We start from the raw sequence: 26,165 nt of genomic DNA, 5'->3' as shown, positions 1-26,165 counted from the left end.
AAATGCCAATGATTTCTCTTTTAAGAGAACTTTGTTGTGTTACCGGATCTTTTACTGCCTTAAAAGTGCAAAGTAATTTAGATGTACATTTCCGTAGCCATCCACCCTTTTTTATAAGAACGTCCAGCCTGATATTTCACCAAATTTTAAGAACATGCCGAGGCTCAGAGAGCAGAAATTTTTTTTTAAAATTCTAATGCGTTCTTAAATGCAGAATCAAATTGTGCTCATAGTATCAACCTTATTATTGCTGTTGATCATTAGTGTAATTCTCTTCCTAATAATTCATTGGGTATTATATTCTTATTTTACACTAAAATTTAAGAACACGGTTAAGAAAATATTCAGCCTTACAGCCTCACCTGAAAATCAGACGTTCTTATAAAAAAGGGTGTACTTTACTAAAATACTAAAATTAAAATCCAGTTTTACCATTGAAAAGTCAATACGGCAGCGCCATTCTAAAAATTCATTCTATTCCCTTGAAAAGTGCAGGGTAAATAATTATTTTCCAAAAGTTCCAATACTACAATTACTCCCAGTTTCCAATACTTAATATAAAGCAACAAGCAAGTATTTTAAAAAGGATAAAACATTGGCTGTGTACAACGAGACAAAACCTTTATGGTGGGTAGCCGTACAGTCTGCTTGTTTGTGTAAGTCTCACAGAAAGTAGTTTCTGTTTCCATAGCAATGCACCTCCAAAACATGTTTATGTTCAAAGCTGCTTTCTTTGTTCTTACATGAAGCAGAAGGTTATTATGATATGATCTTTGATCAACTTCAAATCTATTCTTTGCTGGAAATTCTTTCATATTATATGGGACATACACCAGAACACTCGGCCAAAAAGATTCTAAGAAAAAATTGTTTTGACCATCAAAAAGTTGTATTGCGATCAATCTAATAACAACATTGTCGGCTTCTTTAGAAAAAAAAATATATATATATAAATAGATATAGGACGTTAAGAAACCCCATATAATATCCAACAAAAGATCCTAAAAAAGAAATCCTCAAAAGCTTTCAGCAAGCCAAATTACCTAGAAAAGGATTTAAACAAGCAAAACTTGGCTTAATGGTATAGCCAAATTCCAAAGGAAACTACGAAAAAAATAACGAGCTAAAAATCAGTCCTGTTAGATACAAACAATCTGTCTTTTTTAACATTAAAGTTACATTGAAATTCCCTTTTGATTTTGCTTCCCAGCGCAATTTAAGATGAGATTTCGATTTTGCCAATAATGAAATAATTCCCGCTGATTACAGGGCTGCGCGTTTTATCATTCTCACACGGAAAACAGAAATTACCATGTGGACTTTGTTCTGTGGCTGTGAGTCACTAAACTATTTTAAATCCGTTATAAATTAGCAAGATACTGCTGATTTCTCGGATGTTTTTTTTAAGCTACAGGCGTAGGAAGATCACTACTGCACACGCGACTCATCTCGCACATTTTTCAATAGTAGAAATTAAAGGGAAAATGGGAAATGTCCTATACATGCGTGTGTTTCATGAGTGGAGTTCGCCTTTATAAACCAATCATTATTATTCTTATCTTTTAGCATTATAAAATCCAATGATCTGTGATGCCAAAATTGAATTACCACTTACTGATGTCAAGTGTTCTAATGAGTTGAAAAATATATGGTCACACAAAGTGTCGCATAATCATCAATAATTATTCTTGTTAACAGCTTACTGCGTTTAAAAGTAAAAATTAAAGGAATCATAAGTTTGCTTGCGTATCCAATATCCTCAGTATCTCACATGTAGAACACCAAATTTTGTTTTAGCAGATTGTCATATTTTTCAATGATTCCTTAAGGCTGATTTAGAAAGCACGATTTAGACGTATGCGACATAACTACGACATGTTTTAGCCCTGAATTACACACACTACGAACGATGATTTCCACTCTACGATTTGAGTTGGAGAGGCATAGCTTTCTAAATCACCCTTAAGACAACCACAATATGCAAACAATATTTTGTCAATTCTATGGTATCTCCATTTACTAACGGATAATGCAATTCAATTTCCACTGTAAATATAACCTGCTATGTATGAACACCAGTATGGTCACTCTAACATTAGCGAAGTGAGATAGGAGATGCCTTAATTAATATCAGCAATAATGTTTTGCGATTACCTCCAATAAAAAGCACTGAGCACAATGCGAAAACGCCTGTTTTAACGAATCCATCTGTTATACTATATACTCTCTGATAAAATGTCAAACCAACAATATTTGAATCTATATTCTTAAGCGCTAATCGAAAAAAATGATTTGATGACTTGATCATACTTGTTAATGGCGTTAACACCTCTTTAGAACTAAGAGTGTACTGGCAAATCATAGAAAGCTATCTTGCCTCTTAAAAAGAGCAATTTAAATCATTTCTTGAATACGTTAACGCCTCAGCTGCAGTGAATGATACCGCTTTCCTCCATTGGAAACCGTTTTGGCGTTCTAAAAATGCTACTCAAAAAAATGAGTGTTTTGCTTGGATGTCAAAGTAAATTTTGCAATAAGTCGTTAAGAAAGCAATTTATGACTAAAAAAGCCATTATCGAAATAAATGATGCAGGTTTGGTTATCTATGTATGGTTTGAATTAGTTAAAAAATGACTCATGGTTTAAATCGAATGGATGGTCATTACAATAATATAAGCAAGCCAAGTGGCAATGATTCTTAAGAAAAGCAATTGTAATAATTGCGATTTTTCTTACACTTAAATAAAACACAATATGATTCATAATATGTATGAAATTAAATACTGTAGCCGCAATGAGAATGAGATATTAATTCAAAACATTCTTTGCGTTTTGTTTTATTCAATATTTTGATAAAAACAATGGCCAAAGTCTAGGTGATTTATGAACTATTAGGCAACAAACTAAAATCATTCATGTTTGCTTTTGATTTCGAAGGGAATTGTTTAGGGCAAGCAGCTTTATCACTAAGGGACTTTATCAGTAAGTACTAAGGGACATGCAAAATACGCTATTTTATTTTGAAATGCAATAAATGGAAAATGAAATGGAAAATAAAAATTGTTGTGAAAGTATTTTATATTGACGGAAAGATTCCTTTTTATATCCGGTACAAGTTAATCGTCGGATAGGATTGAGAAAAGATGATTTCTCGCGGCTTGAAGTAGGAGAGCTTTAAAAATATCGCATTTCGCAAAATTACTTTTCGCAAGAATTGTTATCTAAATTATTATTATGCTTGCTTTGTCCAGCTAACCCCATCTCGCAGATCACCTGTACAGTCTAGATAACTGTGTACCCAACATTTTAACTTAATGAAAATTCTCATATACTCACCACTGTTAGGGAAGAACCGCTACAACCGATAAAAGGAATTGACAAAGACTCGGCAAGTTGAGATCCAATTCCTCCTATTGTCCCTATTCCAGGTCCGATAAGTCCAACCGCTTTTTCTCTGATAAGTGTTTTACAGTTTTCGTCAAAAAGTTGACGAAAGCCTTTTCGGCTAGTCGGGAGTAGCAATGGCTTCATTTCCCCTGTGAAGGAGTTTAAATCCAACTCCTTTTCGTCCCACTTCGGGTCCAGTAGTATGCCAACGTAGGTCGAGTCTACAAGTCTTGCTTGAAACAATTCGCAGAGGTTAACAACGATAAAGAAACATAGGAAAGGACTCATGTTAAATGCAGACGAAAGAACAAACATATGAAGGTCAATCTTTTATGAATAATGCAATACCCATTCAATATATTCACGCCATTTCGATAACATATTCCTTTTCATTTTGACGACATCATGTTGATATGAATGGGCAATTAAATTCAAACTACTAATTTAAGCAGGCTTTCATGCACTGAAAGTATCCAGTTTTGCTAAAAAAATGTAATAAAAAAACTCTACAGTTCATTTCGCCGATAATAAAAACATTATTTTGAAAACAACTGCAGCATTTATGGATGAGGTTCCGGAAGGGTAGAATACCCCATACCATGGTGTTATTATACATGGTGTTATATACAGTAAATTAACTATCGTAGTAGAATACATTTTTCTCTCTATTTTCTTTTTTTGATCCTATTCCCTCCTGTGCTTAAAACTTTTGATTAATTAGGAAAATTAAAATAAAAGAGACTTTTGTTATGAGTCAAAAGGAGACTCAAAGGGAGAGACCTCCCACGCCTTAATAATACAACAATAATAATACAAACTCATTTAAATCTTCGTTCACAGCACACAAAAATATTATTTGTTTGATGAAGTTTATAAAGATTTTTTACGCGGTTTCTTAGCTTTTTTTAATCAAAACGCGTCTCAAACTTACAATTTAAAGCATTTTAGTGTTTATGTAATCAAATTGTTATTTCTTTCCAATCAATTATTACACCTCGTTTAGAAAATTATCTAAATAGAAAAAAATAGCTATGTAGCAATCCTTTGTAAATAGTTTGTCATATCTCAAAACAAACACTGGAATCTTTGTCTTCGTTTGGGTTATTCTTTTAACAAGCCACCAAAGACATTGATAAGATTCTAATGAGAAATTCATCTCAGCAAGCTAATTCATCAAATTCATCTCAACAGCTACGCAAGACAACTTTTATGATAAAGAATTTTAATGAGAAAATATTTTACTTCAAATGTTTGTTAAACTGTGTATATTCTCTTCAACACGCCAATTGAAACAAATAGCTTTTTAAACAAAACAACTGAGATCATTTAATATTTGCTATTGAATTTTGTTAAAGTATTGGTGGTGATGGTAATTGTGGGGGGTGGTGTTGGTGGTTATGGTATTGTGGGGGGTGGTGTTGGTGGTTATGGTATTGTGGGGGGTGGTGTTGGTGGTGATGATAATAGTGGGGGTGGGGTTGGTTAGTAGGGTGATATAGATCCACGACGCCGGCAAGAGGACGCAGCCTCGCGCACGTTCGAATGCGCGCGTACGCTAATTTTTGCCGGCGCCTCGTCTGAAAAAGCAAGAAATGCCGTCCTGAACAGGACGCGACGCCGGCAAAAAAAAACGTGCGCGCACAATCGAACGTGCGCGAGGCGGCGTCTTCTTGCCCGCGTCGTAGATCTAAATCACCCTAGTATGGTATTGTGGGGGGTGGTGTTGGTGGTGTTGGTATTGTGGGGGGTGGTGTTGGTGGTAATGGTAATAGTGGGAGGTGGTGTTGGTGGTGATGGTATTGTGGGGTGTGGTGTTGGTGGTGATGGTATTGTGAAGGTGGTGATGATAGCGATGGTATTGTGGGGGTGGTGTTGGTTAGTATGGTATTGTGGGGGATGTTGTTGGTGTTGGTGGTAATGGTGGGGGGTGGTGTTGGTGGTAATGGTATTGTGGGGGGTGGTGTTGGTGGTAATGGTGGGGGTGGTGTTGGTGGTAATGGTATTGTGGGGGGTGGTGATGGTGGTGATGTTAATGGTGGGAGGTGGTGTTGGTGGTGATGGTATTGTGGGGGGTGGTGTTGGTGGTAATGGTAGTGTGGGGGTTGGTGTTGGTAGTAAGGGTATTGTGGGGGGTGGTGTTGGTACTGATGGTATTGTGGGGGGTGGTGATGGTGGTGATGTTAATGGTGGGAGGTGGTGTTGGTGGTGATGGTATTGTGGGGGGGGGGGGGGGTGTTGGTGGGTATATCGCCACCAACACCACCCCCCACAATACCATCACCACCAACACCACCTCCCACTATTACCATTACCACCAACACCACCCCCACAATACCATACTAACAGACAACACCACTCCCCACCATTACCATCGCCATCATCACCACCCCCCACTATTACCATCGCTATCATCACCATGCCCCACAATACCATTACCACTAACACCACCCCCCACCATTACCACCAACACCACCCCCCACAATACCATACTAACAGACAACACCACTCCCCACCATTACCATCGCCATCATCACCACCCCCCACTATTACCATCGCTATCATCACCATGCCCCACAATACCATTACCACTAACACCACCCCCCACCATTACCACCAACACCACCCCCACAATACCATACTAACAGACAACACCACTCCCCACCATTACCATCGCCATCATCACCACCCCCCACTATTACCATCGCTATCATCACCATGCCCCACAATACCATTACCACTAACACCACCCCCCACCATTACCACCAACACCACCCCCACAATACCATACTAACAGACAACACCACTCCCCACCATTACCATCGCCATCATCACCACCCCCCACTATTACCATCGCTATCATCACCATGCCCCACAATACCATTACCACTAACACCACCCCCCACCATTACCACCAACACCACCCCCACAATACCATACTAACAGACAACACCACTCCCCACCATTACCATCGCCATCATCACCACCCCCCACTATTACCATCAATATCATCACCATGCCCCACAATACCATTACCACTAACACCACCCCCCACCATTACCACCAACACCACCCCCACAATACCATACTAACAGACAACACCACTCCCCGCCATTACCATCGCCATCATCACCACCCCCCACTATTACCATCGCTATCATCACCATGCCCCACAATACCATTACCACTAACACCAGCTAGGTGGTAATGGTAATGGTGGGGTGGTGTTGGTTTTGTGGGGAGTGGTGATGATGGCGATGGTAATGGTGGGGTGGTGTTGGTGGTTATGGTATTGTGGGGGGTGGTGATGATAGCGATGGTAATGGTGGTGGGTGGTGTTGGTGGTTATGGTATTGTGGGGGGTGGTGATGATTGCGATGGTAATGGTGGTGGGTGGTGTTGGTGGTTATGGTATTGTGGGGGGTGGTGATGATTGCGATGGTAGTGGTGGGGGTGGTGTTGGTGGTGATTGGACGGTGGGGGGTGGTGGAAGTACTGATTGCGGTGAAAATGATGCTCTTTCATGGGCTTTGTAATGATGCTATGGTTGGCGGTATGACCTTTCTTTTTGTTCACCCGAAATTCTTTGCTTGGCACACATGCACATACCCTCACACATTGTGAGGTTACTTGGGACTTTTTTCAATTTTTATTTCAAACTCAAACTGACAAATTTATATACCAGCCTATAATCCCTGGCTTTCCTTTTCCCTAAAAATACGAACACTTTCCTTTTCCCTATAGCTGTACACAGATATCACCTGGTTAATACGGTCACCTATAAAATACGAACACTTTCCTTTTCACTTTAGCTGCTGTACACGGATATCACCTGGTTAATACGGTCACCTATTAAATACGAACTATTTCCTTTTCCATATAGCTGCTGTACACGGATATCACCTGGTTAATACGGTCACCTACTAAATACGAACACTTTCCTTTTCACTATAGCTGCTGTACACGGATATCACCTGGTTGATACGGTCACCTGCTAAATACGAATACTTTCCTTTTCACTATAGCTGCTGTACACGGATATCAACTGGTTAATACGGTCACCTATTAAATACGAACACTATCCTTTTCCATATAGCTGCTGTACACGGATATCACCTGGTTAATACGGTCACCTGTTAAATACGAACACTTTCCTTTTCCATATAGCTGCTGTATACGGATAGGATCACCTAGTTAATACGGTCACCTATTAAATACGAACACATTCCTTTTCCATATAACTGCTGTACACGGATATCACCTGGTTAATACGGTCACCTGTTAAATACGAACACTTTCCTTTTCCATATAGCTGCTGTATACGGATAGGATCACCTAGTTAATACGGTCACCTATTAAATACGAACACTTTCCTTTTCCATATAGCTGCTGTATACGGATAGGATCACCTAGTTAATACGGTCACCTGCTAAATACGAACACTTTCCTTTTCCATATAGCTAATGGAAAAGGATATCACCTATTTAATACGTTCACCTACTAAATACGAACACTTTCCTTTCCCATATAGCTAATGGACAAGGATATCACCTCGTTAATACGGTCCCCTGCCAAATACGAACCTCCCCTGGTTAAAGCTATGTATGGCTATGGTATCGGTTAATATGGTACATTCGGAAGGTTTCTAGCTCAAAAGTTTCATATTGTTAACAGGTGCGTAGCCAAAATTTGTCAGTGGGGGGTGGGGTGCACACGATAGATATCATATGAGGAAAGTACAATATATCGCGATTCCACAAAACAAAAAAAATATGTTTTTGGTGTTTTCAGGGTTTTTTTGTGTGTGTGGGAGGTTAGACGCTTACTCGTGGTACTCGCTTTGTAAACTTTATCCGTACTGTACTAATAGTGGACTTGCGCTTAGAGATCAAGTGACCTTTCTTGGTGGCAAATTCAAAACAAAATAATCTAACAAAAAAAAAGAATTGACTGCGCCCGTCACACCAGTGAACGACAAAGAAATAAAATATTTCAATGAAATTAAACCCTTTCTGAAAAAAAAATTCTGGCTTTTTTTCGTAAGCGCTGAATAAGTTGCGTTTTGTTGCTGTTATTTTTTCGCCAAAGCCTGAGCGCGCGCTAGTTTGCCACCCAAACAGTCACGTGATCTATTAGCGCAAGTCCCCTATTCTGAAGCTCTAGAGTGTCTTTATTACATTAACAACGTTAAGCACTTTGTACTAATCTGCAAGCGTGGCACCTTGGTCAGTTATTTCTCTTACAAGCTGAGTCACCCAGGTTGCTCCCGCGCAACCCATTTGTGCCACAGCAATCGACATGGCGTGGGCGAAGCCCTGTTTGTCGGGGGCAAGGAACCGTGTGTCACAGGAATGTGGGGAATTTGCCCCTCGATAACCGCAGTCAAACTTCCAGTTGACGATCTTGCCACTGTGTGGTAGCAGCCCAAGTCCTCTGGCACACTCTAGAACCCCCTTTTGTGACACGTACATGGTAGTGCCATCTTTAGAACAAACCCAGGTCTCTTGCATCTTTTCTCTTCAAAGTTAAGAGTACAAGTTAGGGACTGTGCAATAATTATCAGGAAAGGGGGCTGTAAAACCAGAGGGGGCGACTTAGTTAAAATGTCGCGAAGATAGGGGGGCTCACTTAAAATGACATCAAAATGTTTGTTTTGTATTCAGATTTATCAAATTTTCGGCGCGCTTTGCGCGCAGATAGTTAAAATGATGTCATCTTTTCCTTTAAACACAAAATCGATGCACACTTTGAGAACATCTTTGCAGTAGTCTCACTAAGGACCGCTATGTTCTAAACATCTCTATATATCACTCAACCCTGATCGGCAACGTGAGCTCGTTGTTTGTCTTGATGTTGCCCAGTCGGATGAGCTCAAACTCAGAAAGCGGACTCCCGTAAGCATCCATATTCTAGCGGCCACACCAAGACGACAAAGGGAAGATTTGTTAAGCATTAAGGGGAGGTATCTCTTAGATGAAAAAAAACTGGCATGTATTAAACTATTTATAATTACTCAATCCATTTTATTTATTAGACAAAATTCCAACTCTGCTTTGGACCATTTCCAGAAAATTATCAGATTCTCCAGTAAAACGCTTTGGGCTTTTGGTCCTTAATTGTATATAGGCAAGATAAATTTTCAAAAACTGTTTCCCGGAAATTTGGCGGTTTAGAGGAACTAAGCTAAGCGGTGTTGATGGTTATCCTCGTGCCGAAGCAGAATACATTAGGAAACAAGTGACTACATGTATTTTTTAAAGAACAGGAGTGGAGTCAGAGATACTTGACGCTGTTGGAGGAAGGGGGAGTCCTACGGACCCCCCTTATAATAATAATTGCACACTCCCTTAACACATTGACCCCTCAACCGGCCTGTACCGGCTTTGGGAAGTACCCACAACCCCAAAAATTCATAAATGCAAACTAAACACAACAAGATGAAGATACTCAGGCATCAGTCTAAGGGATAAATGGTCTTGAAGATATGCATCCAACCAAGGTGTTGGCAACTACTCTTAAGCCAAATAATAGCACAGGTTCTTTGACAAATTTCAAAACGAACAAGGAAAGAAAAGCAGAATCACCCCTCTCAATAAAAACGCTCAAAATACAACACAAGGGAGAGAGATCAGCAAACACAGCTCAAGACACAAATAGATACCTTTATTCTGATCCTCCAGGTTCATTTCCATGGCCTCAAAACACTATGTCCACTCCTTGAAGGCTTGTAAAACCACGAAGATGCCTTTACGGATTGAAAAGCATTCTGGCAGATCCAGGGAAAAATTCACGAGGCGAGGGCCAGTCAACACTCCTCTCCCCAAAGTCAGATGTTTTTTTTATAATTCTTTTCACCCCGAAGCTAAACAAATCAATTCCAGGTCATACAGACCCAGAATAGCAGTGTAAACAATTTTGCAATCAATTTGGTTTCAGAAAAGACAGCATTTAGGAGAGCTGTGGTGATTCATTAGAAAATTATTTTCTCATCCAGGCAAAGCCAAACAAGAAAAAAATCATCATGAATCCACCTTTGCTTGCAAATATCCATAAGCAAAGCACTTAATTATGCCCCAAAAGACTTCATGATGTCCTGAGACACTCTCCTAATATGCTCATAGCTGTATTTTTGATGAAAAATACAAGCAACCATCAACTTGTGCTGGCTTCAGCACAACGACGAGGGATTAAAAGTGGGGACCGCAAAGCACTGTTGGAAAGCTTGGGTACCGCTGACTAGGTGCAGCTGTGTTTGGCTTTGACGGGCTGTATAAAACTCAGAATAGGGGGGAGGTATCTGTTTTCAGTCTGTTTTTTGTAAATTCAGCTCAAAAATAGCCAGGAGTCAATGGGCTAAACTAGTCTGCTTGGCATAGCTGACAGGATCCGTGTGTAAAACAGAAGTGTAACACATACTTGTTTGGGCAGTAACTAACTGGGCACGGCATCTTTAACTTGTACCATCTATCCCCCATCTTGTCTGTAAAGTAAGGAAAAATAGAGCGATAGTTTAATATCTTCCAAAAACTTTGAAGATTTAGATTTCGTGGAAACACCGGAAGTGAATAATTCAAGAGCTATAGCAAAACATGTACATATCCCTCCCCCCCCATAACCCTTGTTATATTCTAATACTTTGTGGCATTTATTTTATAACGTTTCATTCAGTCGCCTACCGATCAACTTGTTAGTGCCAACTTGAAACTATGCACATGGATACTGCTCATAAGCTCGAAGTGGTTTTGTTCCCCTTCTTCTTAATTCTTCCCTGATCTCACTAAAAACTCTGTTTATAGGTTGTGTAATCGCGATTTCAATATGTCTTGGGTGAACGTGGAAAAGACGGAAGTGAATACCATGGAATCTCTTATTGTTCTTATCTTAGGAAAAGATTCAGCAGGATTCCTTGGTTGGAGAGGTAGTTTCTTAGTTACTGAGACGCAAGCGCAAGAGAACGCTTAAATCTCTTGCGCTTTCACTTTAAGTTAACGGCCATTTCTAGGCCCCTATTTCTCACTACAGTAGAGTTGTTAAGTCAAAGAGATGAAAAATGATTTCCAGCAGCGAAACACTCACCTGAAAATTTTGCGTGTGCTTTAAGACAACCACGAGGGAGCAGTGTTTATGTGATATAGCGCAGTCTATTTAGCGGAATTCGGATCAGAAGCAAGGGAAATTCCCTGTATCGTGGCACAAGCTCGTAAACAGCGCAATTCCAGGAAACCGAGAGCTTGTTATTTGAGAAGGGCATACAAGTCTGTGTCTCGGTTACCATGGGTACCAGAGTCTCGAGCTCCACTTGTTTTGTCACGCCCGTCTCGGCTATTAGAACACTACCCAGGGTGGTGTCTCGGGAACATTCCTTATGCAAATTCTTCTTATATCACAAGGGGTCTCTAGTGTGACAGAGCTGTGGCCGAAAAATTCCCTAATCTTGATTAAAACTTGAAAACAACGCATTTTTAGTGCCCTTTATTAGCAAAGGGTCAACAAGGCAGTCAAAAGGGAATTTTCCCTGTTGAAATGCGCCAAAGAAAGAGAAAAGAAAAGAAAACAACAACAACAACAAAAAACTAGAAAAGCTTATAAGAAGAAATTCATAGAAAAAAATCATTTCATAAAAAATCATTTCGATCGGTAGGAGCTGGAATCGATAAACTTTCAGCGGATCTATTAAGAATAATAATTTTAGAGTAATCAGAAGCATAAAACTCACAGTTGTGGTGAAATGGCTCGGAAGCTAGCCCCGCTTGATGCGTGCATAGGGAGAGGTGGGCGGGGGCAGTGATGCGAAGTCATGGGTATCACATGGAAAAAGCAAATAAGATAGCTTCTGACGAACTTTCAGGGGTTTCCTGGGGATCGTTTCAGGTCCTGGGATTGTTTCGGGTCCTGTACAGAACTCCCTGTGTACACGCCTGCCGCCGGGTCCAGGTCCGCTGGCCAAAGCGGTAAAAGAGCACATATAGAGCACTTTTAGTCTGCCGTGCATGGTTGGCGGGGCGTGGTGGGGTATGGACACATGTAAAGTGCGCGAAATGTTTTCTGAATAACTGCAAATGACGCGCAATGTTGAGTAAGACAATATGTTTGCCACGTACGGGTTTTAGGATGGGTATATATAAGTTGCGCGCAGGATTATGGAATATTTTTAAAAATCTTTGGGCACCGAGAAGAGGTAAAGTATCATGGGATATGCCTGGGTTATGCTTCCTTGCAAACAGGAAAAAAAAATCAAGAGAACAGTTCTACACTTCTTTTATCCAAACTATGCATCAAAGCAAAGAGTCCTACAAACTAAGCCACACGTCTTGTTTTCCTTTTTATTGCAAATCGGACAGACTGATCATTTTTTTCCCCACTACAGAAAACATCACCTACCGAGCAAAAATATCTACTATCAAATATCAAATAATGCAATGATTTATAATTGATGTAATAATTATGTTTCGTTTTATCATCACGTCTTTCAACTACGCTCTAGTGCATAGAAACGTTCAAACAACAATGACAACAACAACAACAAAACGTGCTATCACTAGCCGATATGCAAAGCATAGTAACCATAGTAACCTGACATCTTAGTGTTAATAGCAGATCAATATGACGTCATGTCTGTGTTGCTATGACAACAGTATTACTTGAGGCTTTCGGTGTCAAACCCATGTTTCATCAGAGCCTCCTTGAATGCCCTGTCGCTGCGATCCACCTCAAGCAGTCGACGCGCACCTGTAGAAAATCACAAACAAAGTTTGTAGTTAGGCGTCAAAAGGGACAGGCGCGTAGACAGGGGGGTGCCAAGGGTGCCCCACCCCCCCCCTTTTGCAGATATGTCTACTACTTTTCATTAGGTTGAAGCAAAATTCTTTAAAGAAAAATAAAGTTGAACTCCCAACAACCCTTATTTCGACTCCTTCAGATTACTTGTCACACAACACTCACAGATAATGTGATACAGGCAGGTTCCTTGTCACACAACGACGCTCACAGATATAGCTGATATGGCAGGTTCCCTGTCAAACAACGCTCATTTGTCATGCATTGCGTGCGTGACACTCACAGATATAGGTGATAAAAGCAGGTTCCCTGTCACACAACGCTCATTTGTCATGCCTTGCGTGTGTGACACTCACAGATATAGGTGATAAAGGCAGGTTCCCTGTCACACAACGCTCATTTGTCATGCATTGCGTGCGTGACACTTACCGATATAGGTGTGCTTTCCAAGCCTCATAGCTCGCAAGGCAGCCTTCTTGTTTGGGTTATCATGAAACTGCTTATCCTGAAGGTCTCCCTCGTGCCTTGCTGCGCCGTATCTGTAGAGCGCATCTTGAACGTCGCGCTCGGACAGTCTTTACAAGAAATAGAAATAAGTGGAAATGAAGTGGAATTCATTTTCATCGAATTTGAACGAGTCTTAGTAATCAAGATAGATAAATAAAAAACAAAGAACGGAACCAGTAAAGATTCGTTTTTGACTGCTTAACATTGCTTCAGCCCTCTTCGCACGTAACAAGAGAGTGAAAATAGATGTGTGGAAAAATATAGCCATACTATTAAATTCCAGTCGATTTAAATACCATTCCTATTAAACCGAATACGGCCATATGTGACAGGCCTTAGCCCTCCCCTCCCCTTCAATCCACTCCCTCTCCAATTACCGTCCCAGCTCCTATATTTTACTGAACAATCCCATAGATTCCTACTCAGTTTTGGGTCCCTTCTCTCTTGGTGGAAGCGTCATCGAACCCTCAGTAAGAAGCTGAGCGACGTTCTTCGCGTACTTGTCCACCAGACCGATAGGCAGACCTTCGCGTTTGGCAGACCAGCGTAGAGTTCTGTTGAGCAGCTCATCTTTTGTCTGTTGTATCACCTCTGGGGGTGCAAACTTCATTTGGGCCCTCAGACAAGTGAGCTCGGCCTCGATAACTGCTGTTAGCTAATGAAAAACAGCAATAAGATTTAAGAGCGCTGAATTCACCCAAAATGTGATAATCAACCAGTCTTTAAAGATGGACTTGCGTTATAAAAAACCCATGTTGTGCGGGGGCGCGCAGGGGCTGCACCTGCGGTATAAAAGGCCGTGCCCGTGGGCAGATGGCGACTCACTCAAGCCGTCAAGTAGTGCCGATCAGAGGGCGAATATGACGACCATGCGATTTTACATCAATCAGTTACATCAATCAGAACGCGTGCATATTACAACTCGTGTGCGACTCAGCCAATCAGAACGCGCATATTACGACTCGTGTGCGACTCAGACAATCAGAATTCGCATACTACGACTTGTGTGCGACTCAGTCAATCAAACGCGCATATTACGACTCGTGTGCGACTCAGCCAATCAGAGAAACTTATACGCGACTCAACAATTGTCGACTATTCTGCACAGTAAACTTCCAGTTTTTGGTAAATCAGATGCATTTCTCTGGATCAAGAATTGATTGCGTCTTTGATAAAAAAACAAATCTTCTTGAATATACTCACATCATGTTTGGGCTTTTTGTAGCCCTGTGGAAAGATATGGCTCATCAGACCAGAGTTCTCCGTGGGCACCTCATCGTGTTTTTCCAACTCCTCGATCATCCCCACTGTGTGCTCGTACACATTGTACAACATTTGCGTGCTCGCTAAAAAAAGATCTTTCTCATGAGGCCTTAGTAAGAGAAGCGCAGTACAAGTAAGGATCAGACAAATGCAAGCAAAAGCGTGTGCAAATCTCTCAACTGCATTCTCTTGCGCTTGCTTTTCATTGAAAATTGTGAGATTGTTTATTTGCGCTTGTGTTTGCGTGTGTATTATTAGTCTTTTCTTTCAATGTAGGTTTTATTTATTGATTTTCACAGTCGGATTAGAAATCACTGCGCTTTCTTTACTACCCGTCATATAGAGGATGTAGATTTATAAGAGTTTTCCGAGGGTTTGTTAAGCAAGAATAGAGGGGGGAGGGGTGGAATGCGCGCACAACCCCCTGTTGGCCGCTAAAAAGTTGGTCATTTCTTATTGAAAAATTGTCAAATACTATCCTTTTTTCTTATGATACTAATTACGACTGTACACTCCCTACAAATAAACCAGGGTACGTGGCTGTGCTGTGTTGCTTAGGGGAGAAATCAACTAGGATACAGTAGCGGATCGGGGGGGAGGGTTTAGGGGGGTTTAAACCCCTCCCCCCTTTGGACTGCTAGAAAGCCATATGTAACAAAAATAAATTACCACCTTCCCACTGAGTCCAAACCCCCCCTTTACCGAAAAGCTAGATCCGCCCCTGGGATAAAGAACAGGGACCGTTTCTGTGTACCTTGCTGTGATCGGAATCTCTGTTCTTGAGCTTGATGCCGCTTCTGGTCCTCATAACGTCTTCTCTCCATGGCCGCACGTTCGTCCTCCAGTGCCCCATGATAAGGATCTTGGTTGGTGGCCCATGGTGGATTGCTGCCCTGATAGGTGGGCGATTGGTGTGATCTCGACGAAGAGGAACTCCCTGAAGAGTCTGAGGGCTGATAATCCATCCGTTCATCGCCTGAGACAAAGAAAGAAATACTGTAGTAAAAAGTGAAGGACCGACCATTTGGTATCTGACTAGGTCGGTAACGAAAAATCTCGAAAGAAAAATTAGAGCAGTCCAAAAACTTTAGAAAAAAACATGTATTAGAAGAAATGCATGAAAGCTGCACTTCAGTCGAAGGTTGATGGTTCTTCAAAAATAAGAAATAATTTGACGTTTTACAGAAAGAGTTTGCAATGGTTAACCCTTTCATTACTATTACGCCCTGAGGCGCCTGTAAAATATAGGCCCAACTCCAAAACGTCAGAAATGCAAACCAAACATCACCAGACCCGGATACTCATGGATTCCTAAAAGGCATAAACGACCTTCAAAAGCGCATCCAAGCAATGTAATAGAATTGACTCTATTGTCAAAATATCAACCTTGATTTCTGACCAATCCGTAAACAAATGCTCAAACCTGGAAACATTTCTTACCAAAAATTAAAAAAAATTCCGAACTAAAAATACAAACGGAAACACAGATCAAGTCACAAATAGATACCTTTATTGCGCTCTGTCAGGTCCAAATTTAAAGCCATCAGCCACAATAATCAATGCTAAAACCATCTTTAGGCTAAATTGCATGCCTGCACTGCATCATGGGAGTCATGGAAACACCTTGACAGAGAGGCGGGAAAACTCCTCCCCCAGAATCATAACAGTCTCTTTGCCCCAAAGCCAAACAAAACATTTCCAGGTTCAAGGAACCCAGAATAAGAAAACAATTTTTGAATAAGGTTGGGTAGCAAAGATGGTCCACATTGAAGAGTATAAGGCCATTCACTAGAAAATTCCTTTCTCACTTGGTGAAGCCCAAACAAGGAATTATCCCACTGAATCAACCTCAGCGTGCAAACATCCATAAGCACAGCATTTATAATGCCCAAATGGACTTTATGGTGTCCTAAGGCACTCTCCAGATGTGAAAAAGCTGTAATCTTTAAGCAAATTACAAGCAAAACTGTTGTAAGCAACAGGTTGTAGCAGTGCCGTCGCTAGAAAGAAAAGGCACCGCAGTGCATTGTTGGAAACTTCAAGGCATACCGTCTTGGGTCAGCGGTAGCTTATGGCTCAACAGATAGTGTTGGACTTGAGATAGGGGGGAGGTTTCTGTTTTTAGTCTTTTTTTTTCTTACAATTTTGCTCAAAAGTGCCAAGGAGTGAAAGGGTTAAAGGTATTTTTATTGTTTGAATAATTAAAAAAAACATTCAAATGTCGATCTCTCATTACCTCTATCTCTTGGGTCGTCCATTCTTCCTCTTCTTAAATATTTATTTGATGATGACTTGCGACTTGAGCGCTGACTTAGAGGATAGTGTTCCCGTGAGTAGGAGCGCGAGTAGTTGCTAGACATTCTAGTACAAAACCAAGTTTTGGTTAGATTTTCTAGTAGTCTACGCCTGTACGCACAGTTATGTTTACAAAGAGATGTTCCTCTTTGTTCCAGCTTTGCTAAAGAAAAAAAATTAAAAGATCGAATAGTATTTATAAGTACTAATTATTTGCAAACTTGAAGGTTATGAATTAACTCCAGCGATGTCAAAACCAGACATCTAAGCCTTTCGGGTGGATTATTATTGTATGGTCCATATTCTCCTTCATGAAACAAAATTAGACCTTTCGGTCGTAAAACTTCCATTTTCCCTTCAACATTTGCAATCTCGTTTCCAGAGCCCACGTATTTTTGTGCCACAAAGGAACGTGGGCCCTGGGAACGAGATTGCAACATTTGCAGTTTGCAATGACAACAAAAGTGTATACGATAAAATACCCCCTCCCACTTAACCTACTCCCCCTTGTAGCGCGCGTCGATCTTGTCCGTACCCAGGTCTGTGAAGGGTGATCTGTAATAGAGCATCACTAGGGTTTGACACCCCCTCCCCCACCCCCCACAGTGAACAAATGTTCAGGTTATGACCGTTTACACCCTTTTTTATTAGAAACTTTTTTCTAAGAACATGCTAAAAACATGCCGAGGATCAGATAGCATGTTTTTTTTTCTTTTTTAGTCCTGATGCCTTCCAAAAATAGAATCAAATCGTGCTCATAGTAACAACCTTATTATTGCTATTGATCATTAGTGTAATTATCTTCATAGAAATTCATTGGATACTATATTCTTATAAACACTAAAATTTAAGAACATCGTTAAGAATATTCAGCCTTAAAATGTCCCAAAAATAAGAACGGCTCAGCCTCAACTGAAAATTAGACGTTCTTATAAAAAAAGAGAGTGTATTCATTCTGGCTTTATTCGATAAAATTATCTGGACGTTATCATTAAATTATTAAGGATTAGTAAACAAAAACTCTAGAATCAATTCATAATTCCAAGAAATAAAATAGAAAAAAAAAAAACAACAACGGCAAATATTACGTCCAAGCTCTCTAATACAATTGCAAATGTTGTCCTTTTTTTCCTCTTGTTTTGAGAAAACCCAAAACTGACCCACACATAAAGCCAAGCATTACGCATTACGATATGACAGAGGGCGTTTCATTATAAGACTTTTAGAAATATCTCGGCTTTGGGGCCTTTTGAAGCGTATCGCTAATAAAAGCCAATATACAAACTTTTCAGACGATGCTTAGGCTGAAAAACTGCATTATAGCCAAATTCGTTGTTGCGCGACCTCGGAATATCCAAAATCCTTGTCTCGTTTGGGAATAGCGCGTAGTCAAACACAAGCTTTGGGGGAAGTTTGTCTGGTTTTGATAGTTTGCTTTGATTGACTACGCGCTATTCCCAGACGAAGAAAGGGATTTTCGATTGTGGGAGGTCGCGCAACAACGAATTTGGCTATAAACTAGAGAATATTTCCTTATAACTTACCGTGTCAGTCTTGGTTCACGAATGTGTGCAAATGCGAGACTACGACGCGCTATTTGTGTCTTGTTGTAAAAATAGAGCTCAGCCAATTGGTCGGAGGCTAGGGGCTCCCCTGTGACGTCACGCACGTGAATGTAATTTTGAAAAACATTTCCCCGAAAAGTCACTCACTCAAAATATATTATAACTGCTAAATCAATTTATCTAGCCTTTGGAATGCCAAGAAAGCTCTACTAGTCTAGGTTGAGTTTTTTAAAGCTAAAACATCCTGAATTTCCGGGAAATTGTAAGGGCAATTCGAAAGGTCAAGGGAATTTTCCCTTGTTTGCTTACGCTCTTTGATTCATTCATTAGACAACTGCACTACCTTGTTTGACTCTCAGTTCTCAGCTATGACTTGGTTTACTTTAAGGATTCCTTGCCCGATATCTGGCTGCCCAAACAAGTAAGTAGAACTTTAGTTCAATAGTTTCTAATTTCCTATAACGAAGCTTCGAGGGTTTAAATGCTTCAATACCCTTATTTAACAGCGCCAAGATGATTGACTGGGTCTGTGCAACAGACAAGACAACAATGCAAGTTTGCGAGCAAGGTCGTTTGAGATGCTCGCGCTGTTTTAGTCCTCACGAGGACCAAATTGTGAAGTGGAAGTTCGACTGCGGAGACCGGATAGGGCCACATCGTAACAAACACTATTTATACGCGGACTTCGAGGGGTTTGCACACGCTATGGCCATTGGAGTCGCGCATTTGTCAGAAGCAGGGGCGGCTTGGGTCACGAAACTAGTGGTGGAGGTTGAAAGACAATACAAGCCTTAGCATCCAGACTCTATTCTCAGTCTTATGACATTATAAAGTTTATCAATCGAATTGTGAATGTAGTAAAATTTGTTGTTCATGAAAGTCGTTTCTTCTTATTTTTGACGGCGAGTCGAACAATCAAGAATATTATTAATTTGACTGAGCGTCATGGTTTCAATAATGCTCACACCGGTTGTATGCTTCATAAGATGATTTTTGAAAAATGCATCCAAAATACTATTATCTTTCCGTGGGATATGAAGACTTGAAAAAAGCAAAGAACGGGTACTTTCCCTTCGAACGAAGAGCAAAATAATGAGGAAATTTCCCTGTTCGCACCGCCAATCAGCGTTCGATCTATTAGGCATTCAATACACTCCTGTCAATCAAAGTTGAAATCAATTCTTGGAAGTGGCGTTTTGACCAGGAGTGCAGATTAAACTATCGTTTGCCGCTCGGAGAAGTATTCGATCCACTGTTCAGCTAAAAGTTCACAAGAATTTACAAGAATGGGGAATAGCGTGACTTGGTATCAGCTAAAAATGCCTTGTCCCATCAAAGGCTGCCCAAACAGGTACGGTTACTGAATTACAGAGTGTTCAATACGAGCTTTTGGCTTCTTGTTTGTCTACGATTTTTTTTTTCAATTTCAAAACTTTGGGTGGACAAAAACATAGACCAAAATTATATAAGCTTTTATAAGAAGTAATACCAAACTATCCTGATTTCTTTTGGACATTGTCCCTGGATTTATGTCATACTTTTACTTTAAAAGTTTGAATAACATATCGAACTTTCGAATATTGGAGATACCGAAAACCTACACATTATTAGGACGTCACTGTTTTGATTTGCACCAGACATGTCTTTGTATCCTCAAATGGACCGGAAATTCTTTGAGGGTGAGAGGGGGGGGGGGGGGGGGGGAAGGGTGTGGCTTTGGCATTTCAAGTTGAAATTCTTTGGAGTTGGTGTGAGGGTCAAATATGCAGTAAATCTAGGACTCACAGCAACCCCCCCCCCCCCCCCCCCCCCATTTCTCAACCTATCTTATTAAATTTTTTTTTGTAACAGTGAAAGGTGCTTGGACTGGGTTTGCTCCGCTGACGGCTACACCATGTACGTTTGCGAGAAAGGTCGACTGTCATGTGGCGGGTCACATGACGCGGAGATAGTGAACTGGAAATTTGACTGTGGGGATCGGGACGGTCCACACAAAAATGTCCACCTTTTGTACGCTGATCTTGAAGGCTTCGCGCACGCTATGGCAATCGGGGTTGCACATCTCAATAGAGCAGGTGCTGACTGGGTGAAGCAGTTAGTCGATGAAGTGGAGAGACAGTACAAGAGGTGATATTGAGAGACAACTATAACCACACCGGAAGTTGTTCTTTGGGTATCGTAGAACTAGAAAAGAATTGGAGGAATTCAAAAGAAAAATACATTATTTGCTGTGGTGGAACTAAGAAGAGGGGGTCCGGGGCATCTGCCCTCCCCCCTAGGGTGGTCTGCGTCGGTTTAGGTTTTTGGCCAGACCAGTGGTCTGCGCCGGTTTAGGTTTTTGGCCAGACCAGTGGTCTGCGTCGTATATTTTAGTCGCCACGACTAGAAACAAAATCACTTAAAAATACTTTTTGATTGTGTAGATTACACAATTACACAACAACTATGGATTAATAGAGAATTCGCCCCATGACAGGTAATCCGGAATCCGGAATCCATGAAAAAATGAGATATGGGATCCGGAATCCATGAAAAAATGAGATATGGAATCCGGAATCCATGAAAAAAATGAGATATGGAATCCGGAATCCATGAAAAAATGAGATATGGAATCCGGAATCCATGCTGCTGGGATCCGGAATCCACGAGAAAAAACCCACATGGAATCCGGAATCCACACACTAGGATCCGGAATCCAGAACCCTATTGGAGAACCTGTCATGGGGCGAGAGAATTATTAAGAAAATAATTAAAAGTGGAAGCAGTCGTGATTATTAAGACTAGAAATAGTAATTAGATATAAAAAGTAGTTAGACATATAAAAACTAAAATTACTGCAAAAGGGAGCCCGCGTGCATAAAGAACTATCACATCAGTCGAGTGTTCGTCTTTTGTTATCAATAAAATCGGCGAAATGATGGTAGTGCTGTTGTTTTGTGATGTCCGGTAGCCTGATACTTAACCCTCCCGTCTTCCATGACCAGCAAAGGATAATTTTGAGACATGGAGGATAATAGAAGGGACCCTATGGGTATACAGAACTCAGATCAGACCGCTGCAACAAATGCGAATTGTGTAATGTGAAAATCTTGTTGTGACACACTTTTATATTGAAGCGGCCGGGGAAGCTGGAAATTGCGGCCAAAGTTTTAGCCTGAAACGTTTTCTTGAAATGATATGCTTATCAACATAGTGTCAATTCTTCCGGTTTTTCTGGGAAATGAGAGAGAGTCAATAGGTGTAATTTTGACATTTATCAAGAATACACCCAACCGAACTATTTGGCGAAAGGTCATAAAATGACCTTCCTATGTGGAACTTGTCGTGGCCGATACTGATTTCCGGTCGATCGCATGTTTATCGCCCTTGTGCTAGTTCTGAAATCTCGCGTGTTCGCCGTCCTCGACTCTCCGCCTTCGTGTTACTGTGAATATTCAGCCTTCTGTCCCTATTCTTTCGGAAATCTAATCTTTTTTCTGATAATATCTTTGTTCTAGATTGTGAGTATTTGTTTTTATCTAAGGGAAAGTTCCCTTCTTGACCCCTGGCGAGCAAAAAAGCCCCCACTTTCCTGGAATTAGATTATAACGAGCATTAGTAATTAGCAAAAGGTTCCCCTTCTTTCTGCGAAGTCATCTTCTACTCGCAGGAACTCTCTCGACCAGCTCTTCAGCGCTGCCGTTCAATTCAGAGTAGAAGATTCACGAACATTTTCTCGCCTTTATAGAAGAAAGAAATTGTCTTTCAAGAAGGAAGCATATCCCAAGCATATAGAAGGACAAAGAAGTATTTACAAGGTATTCAATTCCTGAATTATGCGCATTTTGCAACTAAAAGCATTTTTGTAGCTCCTTGCTCTTGGGCGATATCTTATATACAGTTGAAGCACTCTGAGCGACCGCTCTCGTAAGCGACCAGCTCCGATACCGACCACCATCACGAATCACCGATTGAATTGTCAAACAAACTCTGTAATTCTAAGCTCTCGTAAGCGACCAACTTGTCGGTGCGACCAGCTCCGTTAACGAACACAATTTCAAACCACCAACTGAGATTTTCTTTTATTTTTAAGCTCTCGGAAGCGACCACAACGATTTTTGGCTTTACAACATCAGTCAACACCTGATATACATCATATCCAATGCATGCTAAAACTACATATAAAGCGTAGTAGGCAACCATGTGGGCAACCAGTAAAGAATTTCATAATTACAATTTTCTTAACCCCAATTTCAACCATGGGATTGACATTTCTTTGTCTCCAGAAAATTTATAAATGCAAGGAATCTCTAGTCCATTGCCAGCTCCACGATTTATCCTTTTTCCAGTTACAATAGCCATCCACTTGTTTGTTGCACGCTTTAGAAATCGGCTAACAAAAGACGCCATATATGCGATCGTCGTAGACGCAAAAGATATTCTCATGACGAAAAGCTTAAGTCGTCGATATAAACGAGCATAACGAGCTACTTTGCGTAGAATAAATTGCTATTAAATAAAACAACTCACTCTCATGATAACTCAAATACTTAGTTTTAATCAAGCAATAAACCAAAATATTACAGCGTTGTTATTATCACGGTAACTTTTAGATTCCAGCATTTTAATTAAGCTCCCGTAAGCGACCAACACCTATTGTTCAAGTTTTTGACGCCCAGTGGTCGCTTATGAGAGCAAGCTCTCGTAAGAGGCCAGCCCCGTTAACGACCAGAAAACCATCAAAATACAAAACTATCGCAGGGGTAACGATGGATAAATCGGAGACTTGCCGAGGTACCGAGACGCGTCAGAATCCGAGCCCGAAGACTCTTGTCATCTGGTCATATTTCGGAATCCGAGCCCGAGCTTTTCTGTATTCTGGTCTGTTAACAACTGAACCCGAGCTTTGTTTTTCTTTTCGAGCATATAAACATCAGCTAAAAAAAGATTTAGTAAGTTACAATATATTCTTGATACACTACGAAAAAGAAGAGGAAATCCGTAACATGGTGATAACATAAAACAGATCGCGTTTCATAAAAATTCCAGACCCTGACATCGCGTTTAAAAATCCGAGACTCCGAGACTGTGGTAAAAAAAAACCAAGGCTCCGAGACCCTTAAATTTGGGAAAAAAACGAGACTTCGGACTTGCGTAACAGTCTACGGAACAGATGCTCATTTGCATAAGCCACTGTCCGGCGTCCTCGATTCCATGCGACGCCATTTTAAGTCATCGTTTCACAGGGATGAGATAACTTATAAAGCCTTCTACCTAGCTCAATGATAATAAACCCAAGCCTGTACTTGAGCACATCTTTGTAACATTTTAAAATTTAGCGTGAACAACTTTTCTAGCCGAATTCTTTAGATTTTTTTTCAGGAAACGCACTAAAAATATTGATATGGTGGAAGAGAGCTTTCTGAAAAGAGCTTCAGAAATGCGACCGAAAAGTGAATTTGGGGGTTCGAGTTAGAAGGCTGTTTTACTCAAAGTTTCTAAGCTGATCGCCAAACTTCGTAAATCATCCACATGATCTTAGAAATTTCTCAGAAATCTTGAAGATCGGTCGTATTTGGTTCTTTCCTTCACTTAAATAAATCGCATATTGTTCACAACAACACACGACAATTTTAATGGCTCATTACGCCTTTCTGGTCGTTTAAAGCTTCTATTCAAAATTAGTTGTCATTGATTAGCTCTTAGTTGGCTCACGGGGGTTTACCTTTGATCTAGCATACAGTTGATGTAACAAAGGCTGTCTGATTTGCAACCATATTTAAAAATGGGTCTTCTATCTTTTTTCTCACTAACCATTTTGGAGCACTATGAACATGCACTGCGTGCGTGGTATAAATTAGTTTTTAACCAAGGCACTATCTCGATTTTTTTTTACTGCTTTTTTAACCGGAAAAATTAGGTACTATGGGTCATATGGCTCTTGTCATAGATGTAGTGTCCGCCGCGTTGCATTATGGATTGTTAAGGTGCGCAATGCACCATGGTAGAACACATGTCAGAGATCCGCCATCTTGTATTAAATGTGGAAGACCACGAGTCTGTTTCTTTTTGCTTTGTTCCTTGCCGAACACCACAATAGAGAACCTATTTACAAAGTATTTTTTTCGGTTAATTTTAATCATTAGTCATATGTTTACATTTTGATTCGATTGAATCGCTTTGCTTTAAAGCTGGTAAAAAAACAACTTTCACAAAAGGAACAGACTACACTATCATAAATGGCCTTTTTTTTTCTTCAGGCGGAGTACCAAAAGTGATTTTTCAATCTCTCGCTGTTTTTCTACCCGCTCCCTCGATGTCTTACCACAATGATTTAATATGAAGAGGAAATTTACAATAACAATCATGCTCGACTCATTAGCATAAAATCTCTAGGACGTGAATAAAATTATATTTTGAGCGTTTTATTTGTTTTCATTTTCTAAATTGTGCCTCATCCTAAAGAGTAATGTTCACGCATAATAACAAAATTTTATTTAGTCCAAATAAACACAATTTTGGGGGAAAAAAGAGGGAAGTTTATTTTTAACGCAGTTGTCATGCTGGAATGCACAGTCACTTGTTCATTTCATTCTTTTTTCTATTTACGCACACTTCTACGGCTAGAACAAAGATTTAGCCGAGACCGATTGAACGACACTCTTGAATTTATCCTCCTATTTTGTAACGCGTTAGTATCTGGAGCCCATCTTTCACACACCGAGAGTTCCTTAGTTGGAGATTCATATGTTTTTAGAAGCAAGCATAATTATTGGCTGTTGCTGCATGTCTTTGCTATTGAAGGACTTATTGCTCTTAATTAAGAGTGCTACGGGAATCAGACCTCTCAGACAAATTCCTAAAGGAATTCTTATCAAACGTCCAATACAAACTTTCCAGCGATTTCCACGCCTTTTCGAGATATTTAGAAATAATTACATGCGTGCTTTGCGGCTTGGAGACGGTAAAACCATGAAAGCTCGTAATCGTTTAATAATTTTAAACCAGGTGGAAATATGTGCTCAGAGTTCACTCAGATTGAGTAAAAATAACAGTTTTAGCTATGCTTTGAGGCTCGGCTTTTAACTTTGCTTATGACTGGATGTACCAAAAATGTGAAATTTAGTGAGTTAGAACTTTTCTCATGTGATTCATTCTCTTCAAAATATCGCTAAAATCTTATTCCTTAAAGACTTCTTAGGAAGTTTATTTGCTTTCATGGGATAAGTTGACCCTTATACTTTATTGTCATGATTTTTTTTTGTTTAAAACGTATAACAGGCGAGCATACTATCTAATGTTATAAATGTAATAAAAATTCGCAAAACATCGCGTAATGACAGAAAATGGCGTCGCATGGAATCGAGGACGCCGGACAGTGGCTTATGCAAATGA

General features: G+C 40.3%; 5 protein-coding genes across 8 annotated transcripts in view; 3 read left to right on the top strand and 2 right to left on the bottom strand.

The window, feature by feature from the left end:
* Positions 1–11,956, bottom strand: part of LOC116614704 — a 54,884-nt gene extending 42,928 nt beyond the window's left edge. Inside the window, exons 1-3 of one of the 4 annotated variants that reach the window (XM_032376008.2) lie at positions 11,461–11,956; positions 10,801–10,864; positions 8,537–8,901 (exon numbers count right to left, since the gene is read on the bottom strand). In XM_032376008.2, coding sequence (XP_032231899.2) covers positions 8,586–8,901; positions 10,801–10,859 — 375 coding nt within the window. In that variant the 5' untranslated portion in view covers positions 10,860–10,864; positions 11,461–11,956 and the 3' untranslated portion in view covers positions 8,537–8,585. The other 3 variants (XM_032376009.2, XM_048720857.1, XM_048720858.1) reach the window with 3 other exon arrangements.
* Positions 11,957–12,688: 732 nt separating this feature from the next.
* Positions 12,689–18,928, bottom strand: LOC5507391. The gene is made up of 7 exons (XM_032376004.2): positions 18,771–18,928; positions 17,168–17,292; positions 15,686–15,907; positions 14,872–15,014; positions 14,091–14,323; positions 13,591–13,736; positions 12,689–13,113 (listed from the first exon to the last, which is right to left on the bottom strand). The coding sequence occupies exons 2-7, from the start codon at positions 17,289–17,291 to the stop codon at positions 13,022–13,024; spliced, it is 960 nt and encodes a 319-aa protein (XP_032231895.2). The 5' UTR covers position 17,292; positions 18,771–18,928; the 3' UTR covers positions 12,689–13,021.
* Positions 18,929–18,986: 58 nt separating this feature from the next.
* On the top strand, positions 18,987–19,670 carry LOC116614706. Its single transcript, XM_032376012.2, has 2 exons — positions 18,987–19,212; positions 19,298–19,670. The coding sequence occupies exons 1-2, from the start codon at positions 19,160–19,162 to the stop codon at positions 19,584–19,586; spliced, it is 342 nt and encodes a 113-aa protein (XP_032231903.2). The 5' UTR covers positions 18,987–19,159; the 3' UTR covers positions 19,587–19,670.
* A 271-nt stretch (positions 19,671–19,941) lies between these two features.
* Positions 19,942–20,978, top strand: LOC125556690. Its single transcript, XM_048720859.1, has 2 exons — positions 19,942–20,142; positions 20,643–20,978. Exons 1-2 carry the CDS (start codon positions 20,078–20,080, stop codon positions 20,920–20,922), a joined length of 345 nt encoding a protein of 114 aa, XP_048576816.1. The 5' UTR covers positions 19,942–20,077; the 3' UTR covers positions 20,923–20,978.
* A 1,371-nt stretch (positions 20,979–22,349) lies between these two features.
* LOC125559040 (myosin heavy chain kinase C-like) overlaps positions 22,350–26,165 on the top strand; it is a 36,931-nt gene continuing 33,115 nt past the window's right edge. Inside the window, exon 1 of the mRNA XM_048720856.1 lies at positions 22,350–22,588. The gene's annotated coding sequence lies outside the window, so the exon portion shown is untranslated. The remainder of the gene's footprint in view (positions 22,589–26,165) is intronic.

This window comes from Nematostella vectensis, chromosome 13 (assembly GCF_932526225.1).
Source record: "Nematostella vectensis chromosome 13, jaNemVect1.1, whole genome shotgun sequence".
Lineage (NCBI taxonomy): Eukaryota > Metazoa > Cnidaria > Anthozoa > Actiniaria > Edwardsiidae > Nematostella > Nematostella vectensis.
The sequence above is the reverse complement of the archived record's forward strand: the minus strand, read 5'-3'. Positions and strand labels throughout refer to the sequence as shown.